Source organism: Peromyscus maniculatus, chromosome 16 (genome assembly GCF_049852395.1).
Source record: "Peromyscus maniculatus bairdii isolate BWxNUB_F1_BW_parent chromosome 16, HU_Pman_BW_mat_3.1, whole genome shotgun sequence".
NCBI classification, from domain to species: Eukaryota; Metazoa; Chordata; class Mammalia; order Rodentia; family Cricetidae; genus Peromyscus; species Peromyscus maniculatus.
In genome coordinates this window covers 21,225,080-21,246,024 of record NC_134867.1, presented here as the reverse complement: position 1 = coordinate 21,246,024, position 20,945 = coordinate 21,225,080, and the positions used below count along the sequence as shown (strand labels likewise).

Sequence of the window (20,945 nt, the reverse complement as noted above, 5' to 3'; positions counted from 1 at the left end):
AATCATCATCCTGACTCAGTCTCAATTTACACCTATGCCTTTTTTCTTCCTAGACAAGGTGTCCCTATGTATAGCCCATCCATGTGGCCTCCAAACTGTAATCTCCTCCTGCTTCAGCCTCTAAGTACTGGGATTGCAGGGGTGAGCCACTGTGCTCAGCAGAAACTAATGTTACACCTCAGCTACTTCTACAGACGTAACGGGCATCCCTCACTGGGTTACTAACCGCAAGTGCTTTCACTTAGAGAAGAAAAGGCCATGTTGAACGCCGGCCATCCCAGCCCCGACCCTCCTACTGTCATCTCAGCTCTGAAAGGTGCTTACCTGGATCTGAGCTCTGTTTCCTGCAGTGATGTTAGAAATGGTCCAGCAGGCTTCCTTTCTAATTGACTCCTTTGGACTACCCAACAAGTGTAAGAGGCAGGGCAATGCAGAACAATTCAAAATGACCTAAAATGGGGAAGACAGAAAACAGAAGGGGCTTTAGTATAAATGCAAACATCTTATGAATTATTAGAAGTACAGAAGTCAATCTGAGAAATGAAGGAATAATTCCTGTCAAGGTGAAAACGAGGCACCTGCGAACGTCTACACCCTGCTGTTAGCAGGTCTTACCTAGTGCTACTGTAGTTCTCCACTGCAGTGGGAATCAGAGACATACCCATCAAACATACAAATTAAAGTAATACAGTGATCACATTATCAGCACAGATTAGGTTTGGAAGACTACTACCAAGTAGGTAAGTCTTGAAACTCAAAACTTGAAAGTTATGATTTCCGCTCATACCCATAGAAATATCTGCAAAGTTCAACTTAGAAAACTCCTTTTAGAATGACTTAGTGGAGGAAGATAGGATTAACCTCATTTTTCAAAACAAGTGACTGAATGATATTCTTTCCCAAACCCATGTAAAGCATTATAAAAATTTTCAAGTACAGAATAAATCTATTCTGTTTTGTTTTTAGAATTTGGCTTTTATAATGAAGTGTTATCTAGTTAGGTGTGTGGCACACGTCTTTAATCTCAGAATTCAAAAAGCAGAGAGGAGCAGTTTTCTGTGAGTTCAAAGCCAGTCAGAGCTACTAATGAGACCCTATCTCACACAAAAAACAACTGGCATAAATACTGCCTGCTTTGTCCTAAGATTGATGACCATCCACAATGATTTTGACTTAGCGAAGGTGGAAGGTATGCAGCATTAACACCTTGAAAATTTAGCTGGCAAGTGCAGTGTATAGAGAACTACCCTTAAAATGGACATTATTGCCTGTTAATGATTATTCTTTTAAGAACTGTGGTAGGTTATCAAAACAGAAACCTATCTGGAGTCAATCTTAACATCTTACCATTCTCCCAAACAGGTATGTGCACACACCGTTAATCATCAATTCTGGAATCATTTCCTTGCTAGCTTTCCTTTGGTCTTATAATCTGATTCTCAAGTCCTATAACCTATTGATAACAAATTACAGCTGCTATTCCAGTTGTTTAATGGTTATTGAACATATCTCATGTATCTACCTTTCTCCTTATGACTATAAATCTCATCTCATCTACTTAAGTACTACTCTACTTATTCAGTTCCACTCATCTACAGAACTACAGATTTCTCATCATACGCATCTTATAAAACCTTAATGCACTCACTGGATGATCAGCTCATAGCACAAGCATTTCCTCGTTAGTTTGCTTTGTTTGACTCTCAAATTCTACTGAGTGAGATAACTGGGCACCCTGCTTTATTTCAATGACTTCTACCTAGTTAAGATTCTGAATTCTAACATCTGGCTGTCCCACAGCCGAACATTAGAAAGATGGCCAGCCCAAGTTTGAGGTCTCCATGGGGTCCCTCCCCTTGAAGCTCCTCCAGCTGAAGAAGGGGAGGAGGAATTGTGGGAGCACACCAGGAGAACAGGGCCCAAAGGGGCTGGGAAATCAACTAAGCAGGGTTCGTGGTGGTTTACAGAGACTGGTGGCAATCACAGAGCCGCTTCAGTCCTGTGTGTATATGTTATGGTTGTTGGCTTGGTGTTTTGGGGGGACTCCTGACAGTGGGAGTGGGGGTGTCTCTGACTCTTTTGCCCACTCTTGAGAGCCTTTTCCTCCTATGAGTCGCCTCACCTAGCCTTGATGTGAGGGTTTGTGCCTGGTCTTACTGTACCTTGTTGTGCCATGTCCAGGTGATGTCCCTGGGAGGCCTGCTCTTTTCTCAGGGAAGTGGGGGAGTGGAGGTGGGGGAACAGACTGGGAGGAGTCGACGAAGGGGAAGCTGCAGTCAGGATGTATTGTATGAGAGAAGAATAAATCAAAAGGATTCTGAATCCTCTGAGCAGAACATGTGGTACATATGCACTGACAGGACTCTGTGACAGTACCTACCCAATTAGGTGAGTAACTGAAGTTGAAAACTGTGCTTACTGCCGCAGATGCCTACACAATTACAGTAGCTAAGCCTTATGAACACACAACCAAGTGATATGAAACAATGTTAACAATGTGTCCTAAATTCTCAACTCACCTGTGTCTGAATATCATCACCAGTCACAATATTACCAACTGCTCTTAATGCGGGTGATACAACTTTATAGTCATTGTGCCTAAAAATAAAAATACAAGTTTACACACTAACAAGTTAAAAGTGATATAAAGCTGAAAAATAGTACAGAAAACTTCCATAGTCTTCACTCTGAGCTCCTACTCAATTTTTACTTACTAATATTTTAAAGACAAAAAAATACAATCCAGTATTATAAATGCTATATAACCTCATTATATCTTATCAGGTGACACACTGTGTATACTCTGTCTCATTATTATGGTACTGAACTCTGGTCACTAAGACTGTATATCATGTTATTCTTCTTTACTATTCTCAATTTCTCTTTATTCTTAGTATTTGATGAGGAAATACTTGAGACCATATAAAAATCCCATTCTTTAACCTATTTAGAGATTATAATTACATTTCTCCCTTCCCTTTCTTCTCCCCAAACCCTCCCATATACCCCTCCCCTCTGCCCTTCAAATTCATGGTCTCTTTTTTTTTTTTACAAATTATTATTGCATGCATATACATGTATGTATACACATATATATTCCTAAATATAACTTTTTCAGTCCATATAATATAACATATAATGTTACTTACATGTATATTATCAGGGCTGACTCCTCTTTCCCCCACTAGTGCTAGTATCTGTATGCTCATTATCTGAATTAGTAACTATTTGTATTTTTTTTAACAACCATTTTGTAATGCTATCATCTTGACCATATGCCTTATCTCCTATTGACCCATCCACATATTTTAATGTGGACTCTGGGGTTGCTGCTATTCACTAATTTATTTATTTATTTAAAGATTTATTTATTTATTATGTATACAGCGTTCTGCCTGCATGCATCCCTGCAGGCCAGAAAAGGGCACCAGATCTCATTCTGGATGGTAGTGAGCCACCATGTGGTTGCTGGGAATTGAACTCAGGACCTTTGGAAGAGCAGCCAGTGCTCTTAACCTCTGAGCCATCTCTCCAGCCCTCACTAATTTATAATAATACATTACTGTTATTTATTTCCAAGCTCATTATTTTCTGTGTTCATTTCATTTTTCCTCATTCTAATCCAATAATTTCTCTAGAAAAGCTACTTTCCTTAAAGGAACAGTGATGTTTAGAAACCAAGAGCTGTGCCCTGAGTGTGTTCACCGTATTTCTAGAGTCCCTGGCCCAAAAGCCTCCATGCACATACGCACACAGACTTAACCAGCTCCTTATTTGGAAAGCCATGGGTTTCCACTGAGGGATCTAATTCTAATCTAAGAGCAAAGGCTTTTTCCCTTCACATTTTCTGACTAGAAGCCAGGTGCTCTAGTTCACATCTTCCTACATAATCTGACAAGAGAGACCACCGGGTCATGAGCTTTTGGCTCTAACTGTTGTTCTGGCCTGCTTGTCTACCCACTCTGGTAGAAGTCATTCTCCAGCTGGGGCCTTGACCCCCACTGCACCTGTCTAGCTTTTGCTGACACTGTCCTCATACAGGAACATCACCCCTTGAGCACAACTCTGTGCTTTGTGCCCTCTGCCTCACTTGGGCTAACTTTGTTTTTGTTTTGTTGTTCTTTGAGACAGGGTCTCACTATGTAGCTCTAGCTGATCTGGAACTTGCTATGCCTGAAACTCAAGAGATCCACCTGCCCCTGCCTCAAGTGCTGGGACTAAAGGCATGAGCTACTAAAGGCATGCCTAGTTTACTACTAATGGCTTTTTGACAAAACGAAGACAATTGGAAAGAAGGTTGGAGGATATAGAAGCTATAACACCTTTTTAAACAAAATTTTCTTTTAATTTCTTTGCATGGAAAAACTGTGATTTTAAACAAAGGTAATGACCGGCCAGTAAAAGAAACACCATGGAGACACTAAATGAATTTCCTGGCTTTGTATTCAAGTCAATTATTGTAAAGAATAATAAACTAGATTATTGGTTCTGTGAAAGCAGTAATTATGTTCTCTCCCTAATAACATTTCACATGTCACCTTTGGTGCTAACAGACATTCTATAAATGCCTCCTGAGTTAAGGCTCCTACATAATGTTTCATTCATACAGAGATTAACTTATAAAATAATTTCCTTGCATTTCAGAATATATATATTGAAGGACCAGTATTTAAGGATTATAGCTACTCTATAAAGGGTGGAGTTAGTAACTTTTAAATTCTTCCTAAACATGGTGACTTTTGAAATGTTTAACGCCATGATCTTAACTATTAAACTTAATATACAATCATGTAACTACTAAGAATAAATTATAGTTACATCAAAAGTTCCACCAATCTTCGACAGACTCCAGAATCAATGACTACTTGAATTTTATCATTGGGTCCATCAGAGAGATATGAAAGAGCCCAGCACACATCTGCTAACACATCTGGATCACTGCTAAACAACAATCGTGATAAGACATTTAAGCAAGGTGAAACCTGTAAGAAAAAATGAGTTAATATTTAATTATTTTCTTTAATACCAAGGTTCCTTATCAAAATGTAGAAATTTAGTTAAAAACCAAAATCTAATACAATTAAAGTACTAGAGAATTGTTCTATTATTTCAAGATTATGATGAGGTGTATGAGTATCAATGATTATGGTTGCTATTAATTGGTTATTGAATAAAACATGTTAAAGCAATAAAATATATATCTTTAGTACCTCCTTTTGATATTTAAGCTATATACATATCTAGACTAAAAAGCCTAAATGCTTCATGTTTACAAATAAATTTAAATTAGTTTATTTATTACATGTGCTCAACACAAATAAATTGAATAATTAAGCAGCAAAGACAGAGGAAATGTAAAAACAAATATTCTGAGAGGTTTTCCAAAAGAAACCACTACTGATAGCATATATTTCTTTCTTTCTTTTTTCTGGTTTGTTTTATTTTAAGATGCTGGGGCTTGAACTCAGGGCCCTGAACATGCTAGCTAGCCATAAGATAGACTATCTATCCTGGTCTCCAACTTAAATCTCCTGCCGCCTCAATGTAGCATTACAGGTATGTGCCACCATATCCAGCTCCATTTCTTCTTACTATAATGAATAATGTCATATATCTTCAACTAAAACAAAACAAAACAAAATTCAACAGGTGTGTTCTAATGCACACCTATAATCCCAGTTTTCAGAAGGCTAAGGCAGGAGGACTTTGAGGTCACCTCCCACTATGTAATAAAATACTGTCTGAAATAAACAAAATCCAAAGAAAACACCAGCTAAAAACACGACAAAGAAATGCCTTAATCCCTCTAGCACCATAATTATTTTACTATCTCATAACTACAACGAATCAGTGTGAAAGTAAGCAAGGTACTTACAGCTCTCAATGACTGTTCCCAAGTCTGTGAAACAGACTATTAAATCAGATCAATTCTGTGATCTTTGCTATTTTCCTGTCAGACAACTCTAATTCAAATACTATTTGCTAACCTCTGTGGCATGAAAAAATTACCTATTATACATATATCCAAATTTCTTCACATGTAAAACAGACATAATAAAGAACTGTCACATGTGCAAGAATGCATGTAGCTAAGAACAATGCCTGGCATACAGGAATTACTCAAATATCAGCTCTTGTCCCCCATTACCAGTACTGAGTCTCTTTCCAACTTACTTTGACTTTTTTTAGCTGGCAACCTCACAAAGCCCTTAATCTTATCCCTCAGATAGGAGATAGAGTAGTGGCTTTCATTCTCATCCCTTTTCTGTTGAAGATACATCCTAAGCCACCAGTGCCTGGGATCATGCATAGGTCTGTATTGTTTTCCTATACACATAGACACAGATGTAATATCTTCCTATTTTAGCCAAGCCCTTGCCAGGCACTGAAGTTGAAGTTTCAACAAAATTAACATGACTCATTTTAGTTCTTTAGCATTTTATGGACACATGATTTTTCTCTTACCATAGATTTCAGCAACCTCAATATAACTTTTCTTATTAGTCCGAAAACTTTCATAATTCCATTTAGAAGAGAAGCACTTCACAGCATGAACAAAAGGTGTTTGTACCAGGGTAGGAGAGCAAAGGTCTTGTAATGGTATACAGAAAGGAATGCAATGTAAGGCTCATGAATTACTTATTTTTGGGTTTCCCGTTTGCCATGTTTGCACCGAGAGTAGTTGAAAACTCAGAAATCAAAACTACAGATAATGGTAGCAGTACATATGTTAAAAATGACAAAGTTAAAAAGAATTACAATGTTTTAATGTTACTTTTTCCTGTACCTCTGAAGACTGAAACAGTACATAAACTATATCTTCTGAAACTGGTTTTATTTTTGCTGCATCCTTCCTCTAAGGATAACTGTAGGGCTCAGGTACAGAAATTGGCTTATCAGGCAGTGGTGGCGCACACCGTTAATCCCAGCACTCGGGAGGCAGAGCCAGGCAGATCTCTGTGAGTTCGAGGCCAACCTGGTCTACAGAGTGAGAAATTGGCTTATAAAATACATGTGTCCATCCATAAGTTAGTAAATAGAATTAGCACAATTGGATCCTTCCTCAATAACCATGCCTCCACCTGTGCCAACAACCTCCATGAAAAAGGGAAATGCACCAAACAGTTTGCTTTATTTATATTTTACTTTATTTTTTATGTGTATGGGTGTTTCCCTGCATGTATGTCTGTCCATCACTTGTGTGCTTGTTGCTCTCAGAGACCAAGAAAGGGCATCAGATCACCTGGAAATGGACTAACAGACGGTTGTGAGCTCCAATCCCCCACTGGAACAGTTTGTTTTTGTTGTTTTTAACTATAGAGATTTCTAAGTTTAAAAAACTCAGGATAGCTGATATATACACTTTTGTGGAATTAAAAAACAAAGAACTAGGGTCAGGTGTTGTGACACATGTCTTTAATCATAGCATTTAAGAGGCAGAGGCAGGTGGATCTCTATGAGTTTCAGGTCAGTCAGGATTGCATAGTAATACTATGTCAAAAACAACCAACCTACAAAGCTCTAGAGTTTATACAAGCAAGCTAAAAACAATTCTGTCCCATAGTCTTGTCAGAAACAAGGAACAGTAACATAAATTTACCTTTGAGGAAATCAGTAGATACTTAAAAATCTTGCCCACAATGACTAAATTAATAAAAAATGACTGTGACAAAGACAAAACAAAACAGAACAAATCAACAGAAAGCCAACAACCAACACTTAAAGAAAGAAGTGCCAGAAAAAGCCAATTTATTCCCCAGTACTTTTTAAAATGCCTTTAAAAAAATGGTCCCTTGGTGCCACAGAAGACAGGAGACACTGAGGGGCAAGGAAGGGAAAGAGAACATGTGACTAGAGCTCAGACCCTGTGTCCTCCATCAACAGGGAGGTGACTAGCATTCAAAGACAAACACTGGGGTTTTACTTTAGGACAAAGGGACAACAAAGTGTGAGCCATGAAAGGGAGTGGGTGTCAGGCAGAGTGAAGGCTGAAACAAAGCCATGAAGGGGTCAGAAAGCGTGGGACAACCTCTCTTCCACTCCAGGACCTAGCTGAGTTAGCTACACGAAACCTTACCGTCTAGCAAAAGAATGCAACATCTGTTTCTGGAAAGCACAACACACTCAGAAAACACTCTAAATGAAGTTCCTTAAAGATTCTAAGGTTTCAAAAAAAAAAAAAAAAAGATACTCAGGTTTCACTGCCCGATTAATCACCCCATATCAAGGCTCATGAGATAACAGGCTGTACACATACACCCATTTTCTAGTGAGTTTTGTGCCTTAGTCCTAAATCTATCCAAAGCTAAGGATGAACAGATAATTGAGGCTGAGGACAGCACCCATAAAGAAAACAAAACAATCCAAAGAAAAAGACACTGGAAAAAAAATCTGTCGTCAGACAGGTTAATGAGAGAGGACAGAACTCTGGGTAAACATGAGCAACCAAAGACTAAGGGAGATAATCACTGAAAATGTGATGTGCATAAGAAATAAAATGTCGCCGGGCGGTGGTGGCGCACGCCTTTAATCCCAGCACTCGGGAGGCAGAGGCAGGCGGATCTCTGTGAGTTCGAGGCCAGCCTGGGCTACCAAGTGAGTTCCAGGAAAGGCACAAAACTACACAGAGAAACCCTGTCTCGAAAAACCAAAAAAAAAAAAAAAAAAAAAAAAGAAATAAAATGTCATAAAGTGAGCAACAGAAAATTTACACAACCACAAAATTTATCTTATCCAAAAGTCCATTACAATGGGAGAAGATTTACTTTAAATTAATATAAATAATATATTATGTCAAAAGAAAAAAAAGTAAAATAATGGGGTGAGCAAACCTCAGGGCGGCTATGACAGATTACAGTATTAAGTACACTAGTCAGTAGAGCACCTTATAAGTCAAGGCAACGTGAAGATCCGCCCAGGTGCTGCAGAGATGAGTTATCAGCGACACTGCTCTTGCAGGATGGAGTCACCCAGTACCCACACCAGGTGGCTCACACCTGCTGACTCCTGACACTCTCTTCTGGTCTCCACAGACACACACACACACACACACACACACACATAAACATCTTAAAGAAGAGAAGCAGCCAAGTACCACTGTAAGAACAGGCAAGCTGCTCGTGTGGTAGAACAGTAGGTCATCGGAGGACCAGGAGAGGAAATTCCTGAAACATTTTTAGTGGGTGTGTGATCTCAAAACTATTTTTATAACTAATAGTAAAATATTTACTTTGGTGACATTTAAACTAATGAATAAAAAGTAAATGGTGGGTAAAATTGTTGGAACCTGGACACAAGCCAGGGCAGAAGTAGCAAAATTCATTATACATCATTATATTCTTCACCTCCAACAAAAAGGAACATTTGGGAGAGTCCATTTAAGAAACACCTTGAATTATGCGTAAAATATAAAAATTTCAATAAACTCCCCCCTTGAACATATGCCTTCCATGAATAATTTATCAGATGAAATGAGAAACATCTATACAACACTTCCACTCACAGAAATACTCGGGTGGTCTGAACAAGCACTCTCATGATTGAGTCGCATACTGGATTAGCTGCTTTCCTCACTGACTGACCTTTCTACCTGAATGACTTAATCCTTATTCAGTCTTAAGTGTCTGGAGGGTAGTTTAGAAACTACACACAAAGTGAGTCTGTCACTTTAAGAACTACAACTGACTGTATTTCTTGCCAATAATAACTTCCAGATTTCAAAAATTAGAATTTTAGAAAACTTGCATCTTCCCTTTTGAGTCTGACAGCTTGCTAGTACTGATGGTTTCTATATATAATTTAAGGGACCATTATTTTCCAAATGGCCAAAGCACAGTGTTCTAAGATCATGTGTGAGAAAAAGACTCTTCAAATTCAAGGTAAGACTGATGGATTTGAATGTACTAGAAAAGAAAAAGTTCACTGGTGGAATTTTAAACTCCTCAATGAGAGAAACTCCTAAGAAACTACCACTCTGATGGACTTTGACACATGCCTTTACCCCAAGCCAGGGCAGCCTGGTTTAACATTTCCAGCCCAGCAAAGGTTACACAGTGAGACCTTGTCTCAAATAAGCATACCACTTCAAGTTTTGGTATAGTATCAAAGAACATCCTTTCAACTATCCAAACAAACATCACATTCTTCAGCTAAAACAACACAGCACAGCAAATTAGCACAGAGACAAGTGAGACTTGTAAAACTGAGCAAGCACAGTGGTACACACCTGCAACTCCAGCACTTCAGAGGCATGAGCAACAGTACACACGTAGTTGAGCAACATAGTAAGACCCTAGTCAGAAAACAAAGCGCTGGCTGGGCATGCAGTACACACTTTTACCCCCAGCACAGGGGAGGCAGAGTCGGATGAATCTCTCTCTGCGAGACCCAAGCCAACCTGGTTTACACAGTGAGTGTCAGGCCAGTCTGAGCCACATAGTAGACCCTGTCTCAAAACAACAACAAAAGGCTAAGGATGTAGCTCGGTGGTTCAGCACAAAAGGTTCTAAGTTCAATTAGCAGACCCACACAAAACAGACACTCTTCTTATAAAATTCCTCCTTTTGAAACATGCTTGTTGTGAAAAGTATTACTGAACATGTAATTGGTTTGTTATAAGTGAAATAAATATTGAAACTTTTCATAGTTTTTTATTTTAATCTAGTATTATTACATGTAACTCATATAATAAAAGAATTTGAATCCTGTGGGAGCTTGTATGACAATGGCCCCCAAAGGCTCATGTTAGAAGACTTAGTCCCCAGGTGGTAGAACTGGAACTGTTTTGGACAGGACTGGGAGTGTGGCCTTGTTGGAGGAGGTGTGTCATTAGGGGCAGGCTTTGAAGGTTCAAGACTCCTGCCATTCCCAGTGTGCTGTCTCCTGCTTGTGAATAAAGATATGAGCTCTCAACTTCTTATATAGTCAACATGTCTGCAGCTTGCTTACTTTGCTCTGACATCATGGACTCTAACCCTATGAAACCATAAGCCCTACTAAATGCTTTCTTGGCCGGGCGTTGGTGGCGCACGCCTTTAATCCCAGCACTCGGGAGGCAGAGCCAGGCGGATCTCTGTGAGTTCGAGGCCAGCCTGGGCTACCAAGTGAGCTCCAGGAAAGGCGCAAAAGCTACACAGAGAAACCCTGTCTCGAAAAACCAAAAAAAAAAAAAAAAAAAAAAAAAAAAAAAAAAAAAAATAAATGCTTTCTTTTGTAAGTTGTCTTGGTCATGGTCACAGCAACAGTAGTCACTGATACAGATCTTCGTAACGTTTAAAAATGGAAGGAAGTCCTAAGACTAAAAGAGTTAAGAATCATTTCTTAGTTATTTTAAACAGAGAGAACGACTAAAGCAAACCATGCTGTGTGAATCTGAGGAGTGGCCAACGGTCTAGGGAGGACAGAAAGTAAAGAGAGATGGCAAATAGAACACGAGTCAGGGAGATCACAGTGGACTGGTGTATGACAATTCTTACAGGGCATTTAACAAAAGTATCTTGTTCTTTGAATAAAACATAGGCAGTCACTGGGAACAGAGGTGTAGTTTCAAAGTTGTAGATTATTCTTGTTGCTTTCTTGGGAACAAAAAAAAATGATAGCTGGGCAAAAAATAAAAAAATAGAAAGATGATTTGCTAGAAAGCTATTGCAATAACCCAGGTGATAAAAGAGTGATATGTGCATGCAGGTCTCTTTATGGTTATGGTGCTGGATTTTTTTCAGAAAGTACCAGCCAGTGAGAATGTCAGATGATTTATCTCAAAGTCTCTGTGTCATTTTCCATTTTCAATTACCTAACAGTGGATCTGAACAACCACCTTAATCGTATGGGGGTTGGGGAACAACTTCCATTTCCTAAAAATGAAAAGAACTAAACTACAAACATTTCTAATTCAACTCTAAGACATACAGACATCTGGTTACAGTGGAGTTTCTAGCCAGAGGATCTAGAGGCAAAAGAAGAGTAGCAATCTATAAATCTATTTAATTTGCTGAATGTATAAATAGAGTCAAGTTAATAGAGAAAATAGCAAAAATCAAGAGTCTACTCAATCTCAAAAAACCTTATCATAAAGAAACTTACTTATGAAAACAGATTTCTTAACTTGTATACTTCAGTCATACCTTACTGAAATTTGGAGGAGGGTTTTTGCCTCTACATAAATTTGAGAGGGCCCACACAGCATTTCTGGTGGTTGTAAGTCTGTTTGAATTTGTTAATAACCTGCCAAGGAAAGAAAAAGAACTGTCATTTTATATTCACTTTTCCATTTCAACTATTTTCTTGTAATAACTAAATTCTCTCTGATAGACTTTATAAGATATTTCAACTGATCAAACAGAAAAAGGGAACTTAAAATTCACTATAGTTTCATTAAAATTATTATAGTTCTATTTTCTCAAGTCTGAATCTAAGAGCTAAACACTTAAATCATAACAGACTGAAAATAACAGATGTCAGAAGAAATGTACACGATTACTTTGTTAAAATAATGAAAATAATGCTACATTATCCAAAATCAAGAAGCAGGGAATATATAGTGTCATATTAAGTGAAGGTCAGCTATTGGTAAAAGAAGTTCTTTGTTTTTATTTTAACAGGTTTTACAATGTGTGTTGTTAAAACTGGTTTGCAATGAATCCTGATAAGATTTTTAAAAACTAAGTATCTGAAACAAGAATGTCTCTTTCTCTGAGCTCCCTATGAAGTTATTAACAGTTTCCCTACACATACAACACGCTTCATTATTCTGGTGGTTTGAATGAGACTGGCCCCCACAGGCTCATATATTTGAATACTCAATGAGAAAGCCAAGCAGATGCCATAACAGGCTGCTCAGTCTTCACAGGCCTCAGTTTCCATTTCCTGAGACTGAGCAAGCAGTTTCTGAAAGAACCACGAACAATGAATAATCAGTCTTCAGCGCCCCTGACAGCAGGGATGAGGGAGACAGCAGGTACCAAGCCTGGGCATCCCCTAAGGTATCTCAAGGCAATGACCAAATAGTGACAAATCCTCTATACCGTCCCCACTTGGAGCTTGACCAAACTTGCCCAAAGATGGTAAAACTGTAGCCCTAGTCAGCTGCTGGCCCTAGCCAATTAGAAATGTACTAACATAATTGCCACTTGCCATAGTTGCCAATCATAGTTAAGATGACCCAACTGCTTCTACAACTCCCCTTAGCTGTGCTTAAAAGGAGCCTGCACATTCCTCCTGTCATCGTTGCCATTTGTACAGGTGAACAACCCCACATATGCTGGTAGAGTAAATAAACGCTCTTGCTGATTGCATAAGTGTCTGGTGGTCTTCTATGGGGCTTCTGGAGGACCCTAACACATAGGTTCCCCCCAACCAGTGGCTATCTGGGAAGGATTAGGAGGTGTGGCCTAGGCGGGGGAGGTGTACCACTAGGGGTGGACTTGAGGCTTCACCAGCCTTCCACTACTCCAGGAATGTGAGCTCCTAGCTGTTGCTCCAGCCACCATGCCATGATAAACTCTAGCCCTCTGAAACTGCAGGCCCAGCCCAAGTAAACTCTTTTGTAAGATACTTTGGCCATGGTGTTTTAGCACATCAATACAAAAGTAACTAATAGGATTATTTATATGTTCTTTGTTAATTTATATGTTACTTATATCTAAATAGGAGACTTCCAAGATAGTGAGATGAATTAGTAGGAAGGCACTAGCCACTAAGCCTAACTACTGGAGTTCCATCCACAAGATCCATATGATGGAGGCAGAGAACTGACTTCAACAAGCTGTTCTCTGAACCCGACAGGCACACACTAAATGAACAACAGGAGATTCCCTAATGTAGTTTTGGGTTTGTTTTTGTTGTTGTTTTTTAACTTTTAGGGAGGTATGGGCCCTGGTGACATCATACTAAGTCTTTATATCTTAGAAAAAGAGCACACACAGCAAAATTAGCCCAGTAATTTCAGGAGTTTTTTGAGCTGCTACAGATCTTCACAAACCTGCTTAGGTATATTGAGAACCTAGGCTGAGGGAAAAAAAAAATATCCCATTTTGTAATGATATCAGCAAAAATGGCAAAGAAGAGAACCCTAAGAAGCTTCTCCCCCCCTCCCAAGCACCACAAACAAAGAGCAAACAACAACAACAAGTTGTACACACTGTTCTTATCAACTTCGTCAGAATTCTGGAAGACAGTCAAAAGTTTACTGCCAGGGAAGGACTGAAATGTATCAATGAACCTTTCTTGTATTTTAATTCATCCTTGCTCAAATCCATCTCTCTAGCCTGGCAGCTGACTTTAAAATGGAATCTTTTTCTCTGGAGGGTCCCTGTTCCAGAGCAAGCAGAGTAAGAGCATATACCTTGTTTCCAAGTGCTTTTACATGTGGTGTCAGCTTCCTGGGGACCCTGAAAAATGGATACAATGTGTGTTTGTCTTTACTTTGCCTATCTGAGAATTTGCTAGAGGTGGAAAAGTAGCTAAATGTCTCTTAATAAAATGCAGAAACCTAGAGCAAAGAATATAGGGCAAATGGAAGACACTGAAAACATGGAAGGGAAAACTAGGGCATGAAATACTCTGGAGGAATAAGCCATTAGAAGAGCTTTGGTGTAGCAGACATCTAGATAGTCACACATCTTCTGGTCAGAGTACTCACTCAGGAAAACGCCTGGGAAGGCCCTAGCTATTGCCTGATTTGCAGGCTTAGCATAAAGTGCTGAGTCACAGCGGCATCTGGTGCAGCTAAGTGATACATAGCTGACGAGGAAGACAATTTTTAAAACATCTTTTTTTCAAGGGCTGGAAAGTCAGCTCAGCCACTAAGAGCACTTACTGCTCCTGTAGAGGACCCAGGTTTGAGTCCCAGCACCTATACGGGGATTCACAACCAGTGACGGTGATTCACAACCAGTGACGGTGATTCACAACCAGTGACGGTGATTCACAACCAGTGATTCTTCACAACCAGTTGTAACGCCAGTTCCAGGGGATTCAACTGCCCTCTTTTGATCTCTGCGGACACCAACTACATAGGTGGTACACAGGCAGACATGCAGGCAAAACACTCACATAAAGTAAAATGAATAAAACTAATTTTCAAAACCTCCCCCTTCTTTTTATGCCTTCAAACATTTAAAATGCTGTTAAACCATAAGTTCCAATAAGCTAAAGGCACAGAAACACTAGAGACTATAAATATCCAACAACACAAGCTTTACAAAGTTAACTTTAAAAAAAAAAAAAAAAAAAAAAACTTTAAACAAGCAACTATAATAAGGATCATTAGAACCCAAGAGAAGATAATCTGAGTTCTATTATTATCAAAATGTGCAGTTTTCAACAAGGAATTTGTTAGAATTCCTGGCCACTCCCCCAGCTACAGGAGCACACATGTGTTGTCCAGAAGTCAGGCAAGATGCTTAGTCATCCTAGGGTCTTACATCCTACATTACATAATCTGAACACAGCCTGTCATATAATCTATGTGCATGTGCAGGCTTGGCATAGCTTTATAAGCCCACATGCACATGTGGGGGGGGGGGACTATAAAAGCGGGTTGCACCTTTTCCTTCCCTCTCTTCCTGCATGGTCATTCATAGGTCCATGCACACCCTTTCTATCCCCTTCCCTTAATAAACTCTTATAGTGGGTTTTGTTGTGCCTCGTGGCTTCTCTTGTACAATAAACAGCACTGCTTAATAAATAATATTGGGTCACTTAATAACAGAATTAAGAGGCATACAAAGAAAAAAAAGAATTAGACATTGGATTTTACCATAAATACTTAAATACTAAACTAAAAACTAAAGGATTCTTAGTGAAAGAAAAACAATGAACAAATAGAAACTTATCAATATAAAAATTATAAGATACTAACAGAAGGTATAGGTTTGAAATTAAAAATTCACGCCGGGCGGTGGTGGCGCACGCCTTTAATCCCAGTACTCGGGAGGCAGAGGCAGGCGGATCTTTGTGAGTTCGAGGCCAGCCTGGGCTACCAAGTGAGTTCCAGGAAAGGCGCAAAGCTACACAGAGAAACCCTGTCTTGAAAAACCAAAAAAAAAAAAAAAAAAAAAAAAAGAAATTAAAATTCACTAGGGGCTTTCAACAGCAGATCTGAACAGGCAGAGAGAATCCATGTATTATCTGAAGGCAGTCTAATTCAAATGACGGGAAATAAATGGAAGACAAAAATATACAGAGAATTTAAGATATCCATGGGACATAATCAATCCTACCAATATATGCATAATGGAAGTACAAAATGGAGAGAAGAAACAGAGCAGAAAGAATATTTGTATCAGCAAACCAAGAAAGTGAAAATTCCAAGAACAAACTCAAAGAAATCCACACTAGGACACACACTCAAAGTCTCAAAAGCCTAAGGAGGAAAAGATCAGATGCGAAGGAACAAGTAGCCTACCCACCGTGTGTCCAAAGGCTCACTGGTAACAACTGTTTTCTCATATAAAGGAGGACAAAGGCAACGGGGTGACATATTTATGGTGCTGAAATTAAAAGAATCATTCAACACTCTATCTAGAATCACTATCCCTTTGTCAGTATTTCAGGAGAAAGCAGGGATTCCTTGTCAATTTTATATGTCAAGGAAGGTCATCAATGGCAGGTTTGCTTCACAAGATTGGCTAAAGGAAATCTTTCAGGATGAAATAAAAGGCCAATCCAGAATGGCTAAAACCACACAAATAAGGAACATTACTAAAGATCATGACATGCGAATGAGCTAGACGCTTTTCCCTATGTGACTTAAAAGGCAATTTAGCAACAGACCACAATATATAATGACTTAACTTGTGGCAATAACAACTTAAAGGGAAGGAGAGAGCTGAGTTTTGGATAATTTCTTAAACTAAACCAGTGAAAATTCCAGACAAAATTGTTGTTAATTTAAGATGATAATTATATTACCTCAAATAATCAAAAGGAAAATAACTTTATACAATTTTAAGCCAATAAAGGAAAAAGACTCAGAATGAGCTTCTAACAAGTCACTCACTCTGGCTTCACTACTGAATACTATGAAGAATTCAATATTTCCCAAGCACCCAGACAATGTCACCCTCAAAGCAAAGTCAAGGCAAACCTATAGACCAATATTCCTTATGAATGTACAGATAAAATTTTACAATAAAATTCTAGGAAAATTAATTCCAGGAAATTTCATTTCATAATTCAAATTATTAAAGAGTATCACCTGATAGAATTTTATTCCAGGAATTAAAGGATGGTTCAATACATGATTATCAATGTAATAAACCACATTAATAGGATAAAGAAAACATGATCAACCACACAGTGGCTCACAACCATCTATAATGAGATATAGTGCCCTCTTCTGGCATGCAGGAATATATGCAGACAGAATACTGTATATATAATACATAAATAAATCTTAAAAAAAAAGATAAATTTTGTAAGTAAAGCAGCCAGAGAAGAAACCACTTGCTCAGTCACCTTTAGTAAAAAGTAACTGTCAAGCACTAAAACAAAAATCTCTTATGGCCATTGTAATGCAGACATTTCAAAAACAAATATAAAATTCTGCAGACATCATGAATACACAATTTGTTTCAGTATTTCAGTGTTAAAGATTCTATTTTATGAGGCCCTGGAAAAACAGGGCAGTGGCTAAGAGCATTTGCTATTCTTGCAGAGGACCTGAGTTCAGATCCTAGCTCACAACTTCTTATATATAACTCTAGTTTCAGAAGTCTGACACACTCCTTTGGCCTCCATGGATAAGTGTAGTCATGTGCACACACTCCTGTCCCCAAATACACACACAATAAATACATAATATTTTTAATCTTAAAAAAAATTTTCATGCTATGGAACCACTTAAATGTTATTATATTATAAAGTAGTATATATCCTTGTTAGAATTATTTTAGCACTGAAGTCATCAAGTAAGTGATGACTACTAATAAGTACAGATTAAGAGAACACAGAAGACTCTGTGTGTGTGTGGGGGGGGGGGGTGTTGGTGCGCGCGCTAGCTGTGCTGGAACTTGCTCTGTAGTCCAGGCTGACCTCAACTCACAGATATCACCTGCCTCTGCCTCCCGAGTACAGGGATTAAAGGCATTAGCCACCACTTCCTGGCATCATAAAAGACATTTTAAAAAAGAATACAATTGATTTTTTTCTTCTGGTTTTACCTATTTTCAAGTAACTTTAGACCTGGCAAATTGTAAATAAAAACTACAAAATAAAACACTGTTTGAGAATTTAACTGTTATATAGAAATGGAAGAGTATCTAGCTTTCTTTTCCAAATGCAAAATTAACTTAATTATGATAAACTGAAACAAAATACTTACTCTAAAAGAGGTGGAAGTATCTCACAATTCAAAACAAAATCCCTGCATTCTGCATTGTCACCAGCAATGTTACCAAGGGCCCAAACAGCCTGAGAAAAATAAAACAGTGCTCTTAAGACAACGTCCTAAGCCAGACACTCCCTGCTAAGAGTGTTAATAATGCAACAAAACCATGGTTTTCAAGAACATTGAGAAACAAAGGCAAGGAAATAGGAAAGGAAAGGAAAATTTTAAATGCAGTGCTATAGCATTTTTAATCCTAAATTAAGGGCACTTAAGAAGTTTCCCTCACATTCCAGTGAACTTTCAGTACTCTTTAAAGAGAGCTGAACGAGTCTGTCTATTCTGAATCTACCAGAAGAGACAAAATATATCTAGCAAATTTTCTCATTATTTATACTAGAGATTTGCTCCTTTGCCAAGAATATTCTAGCTAGAATGGTACTGATTTTTGAATAAGAGAGAAAATACATGGACAAAATATAAATAATAACTAAGATGAGAATTAGATGATCACTAAAAATTTAAGATTAATCAGTTTAGTATAGTTTGAAAAGTAAATGGTAGTAAATTTCAATTATATGAGGAACTATCCAAATGAAAATTATCATTTTATCATACTCTAACTTTAAAGTTTTCATGGAAATATAAAAGCATATTATATTTTCAACTGGGAAAGTCTTATTTTAGAATTTAAAACATAAATTATTATTTTTAACATCTACTTGAGACCTAAGATTAAAAAAAAATTAAAACAAGATAAGGAAAAAATTACTTTGAAGATAATTCTTACTATCTGAAATAAGAGTATCAAGAGGGGGGCAGATGTGATGTGTGCCTTTTATCCTAGCCAGTACCTAGGAGGCAGAGGCAAGTGGATCTCTGTGTGTTCAAGGTCAGCCAAGGCTACATAGTAAAGCCCTGTCACCCTATCTTAAAAAGAAAGTACTCTCTCTGTTGGTGGGGCTATATATTTTTTTATATGCTTTGACAGGGTAGTCCCCTTTCCTTATTAAAATAACCAAGTAACCCAGAAGCATATAAGAACCAATACACAATGATGTTCACGACTACATTATTAACACTAGTAAGCTAGAAATAGCAAATGTACAATTAAGGACTGAATAATGAATGACTGAAAAATATGAGTTTGTGTTGGATAATTAGTAACCTTTTCTTGGAAGAGTAACCTCATAAGAAAACCTTCCAATATTAGCGTTAAGTGGATACAAAATTTCATGAAACTAAATGATGAATGGAACAGGAGACGAACAGATGAACATGCATAGCAAAAACAAAAGTACCCAAAACTTGAATTTCTTTGGATGGTCTAATCATATTATCAGATTTTCTCTCTTAGAAAAAAACTTTGAACATTTACTACTGAAATCTATTAAAATGATTCAATTAGAAGTAATACACTATTTTCAAGAAACAGTAAGATATGCCCTGTACATGCAGAGAATGAGTCCGAGCATCCCAGATGTAAGCCTTGCAGGCATCCATGATGCACTCCTCTTTATGTCTCAATGTGCTCTATCATAAATAAAACAGTAGATCCTGTGCTGAGACCAGTTCTCATCAAAACCCCAGAATTATAGCTAAAGTAGTCCTCTCTCCCACTTCTAATCTGAGACTCAAAAAAATTAACATATTTTAAATAAATGTTAGGCAAATTAGGAATAAAAATGAGTCAAAGTGGAGGTCAAAATTACAAGTAGTATTTTCAATAGAAAATTTAAATCTCTACATACAACATGTGGCATGAGTTAGAAACTTACCTGTTCCTGCACATCTTCATGTTCCGACGTGAGAAGTTTGATAAAAATTGGAACAGCTCCAGTTTCAATCACTACCTTGGTATGCAGGAAAGTTCCAGAGGCTATATTAGTTAATGCCCAGGCAGCTTCAAACTAAGGAATGAAAAGTGAAATAAAAGAAAGCATAAAGGAAGTGTCACAAGAGAAGAAGAAATAGAGATACTACTTATAGAGTGAAAAACTCATAAATGCTATTTGTTTCTTGGGGGATCATGTCACCCCAACCTCATTTAAGAACATAAAAATTAGAATGCCAGACATTTAGGTGTTTGTTCAACATAAAGGTTTTATTACATTTGCTAATCTTTCACACAGCAGAACCTCTGAAAGACTAAGGAAAAAAACCCTGAAGAAATAATTTATATTTAACATCAATAGCGATACTAGCCCTCATCAGCTGTAAATAAGGAAACACATGGAAAGCAATTGCAGGTTTACAAATTTCTTCTTGATATCCCTTAGGAGAATGCATTCACGGAGACCAGTAAAGTCACAACCTACTGAAGACCTGTGGAAACCAGAGTCACAGCTATGACCTTAAAGGTGGGCGACGCTGGAGTAATGGCTCTGTGGTGAAGAGCGCATGTGCTCTTACAGGGAACCCATGTTTGACTGTCAGCACCAAAACCTGGGGTCTCAACCTGCCTGCAACTCCAGATGTGATGCTTCTGACCTCGGAGGGCACTGGCACTCATGAGCAACATAGCCACACACATAAATACAACTGTATTGTGTGGTAGTAATGACAATTGTTTTGATTTGTTAAAAATGTAAAACAGATGTATATTCATTTGATGTCCCCT

General features: G+C 38.0%; 1 protein-coding gene across 3 annotated transcripts in view; it reads right to left on the bottom strand.

Annotated features, from left to right (window-relative positions):
• Positions 1-20,945, bottom strand: part of Kpna5 (karyopherin subunit alpha 5) — a 68,588-nt gene that overhangs the window by 10,647 nt on the left and 36,996 nt on the right. For all 3 annotated transcript variants that reach the window (XM_076552466.1, XM_042262078.2, XM_042262083.2), the window contains exons 6-11: positions 20,104-20,235; positions 18,323-18,411; positions 12,123-12,222; positions 4,819-4,982; positions 2,520-2,598; positions 325-450 (exon numbers count right to left, since the gene is read on the bottom strand). In XM_076552466.1, coding sequence (XP_076408581.1) covers positions 325-450; positions 2,520-2,598; positions 4,819-4,982; positions 12,123-12,222; positions 18,323-18,411; positions 20,104-20,235 — 690 coding nt within the window. The remainder of the gene's footprint in view (positions 1-324; positions 451-2,519; positions 2,599-4,818; positions 4,983-12,122; positions 12,223-18,322; positions 18,412-20,103; positions 20,236-20,945) is intronic.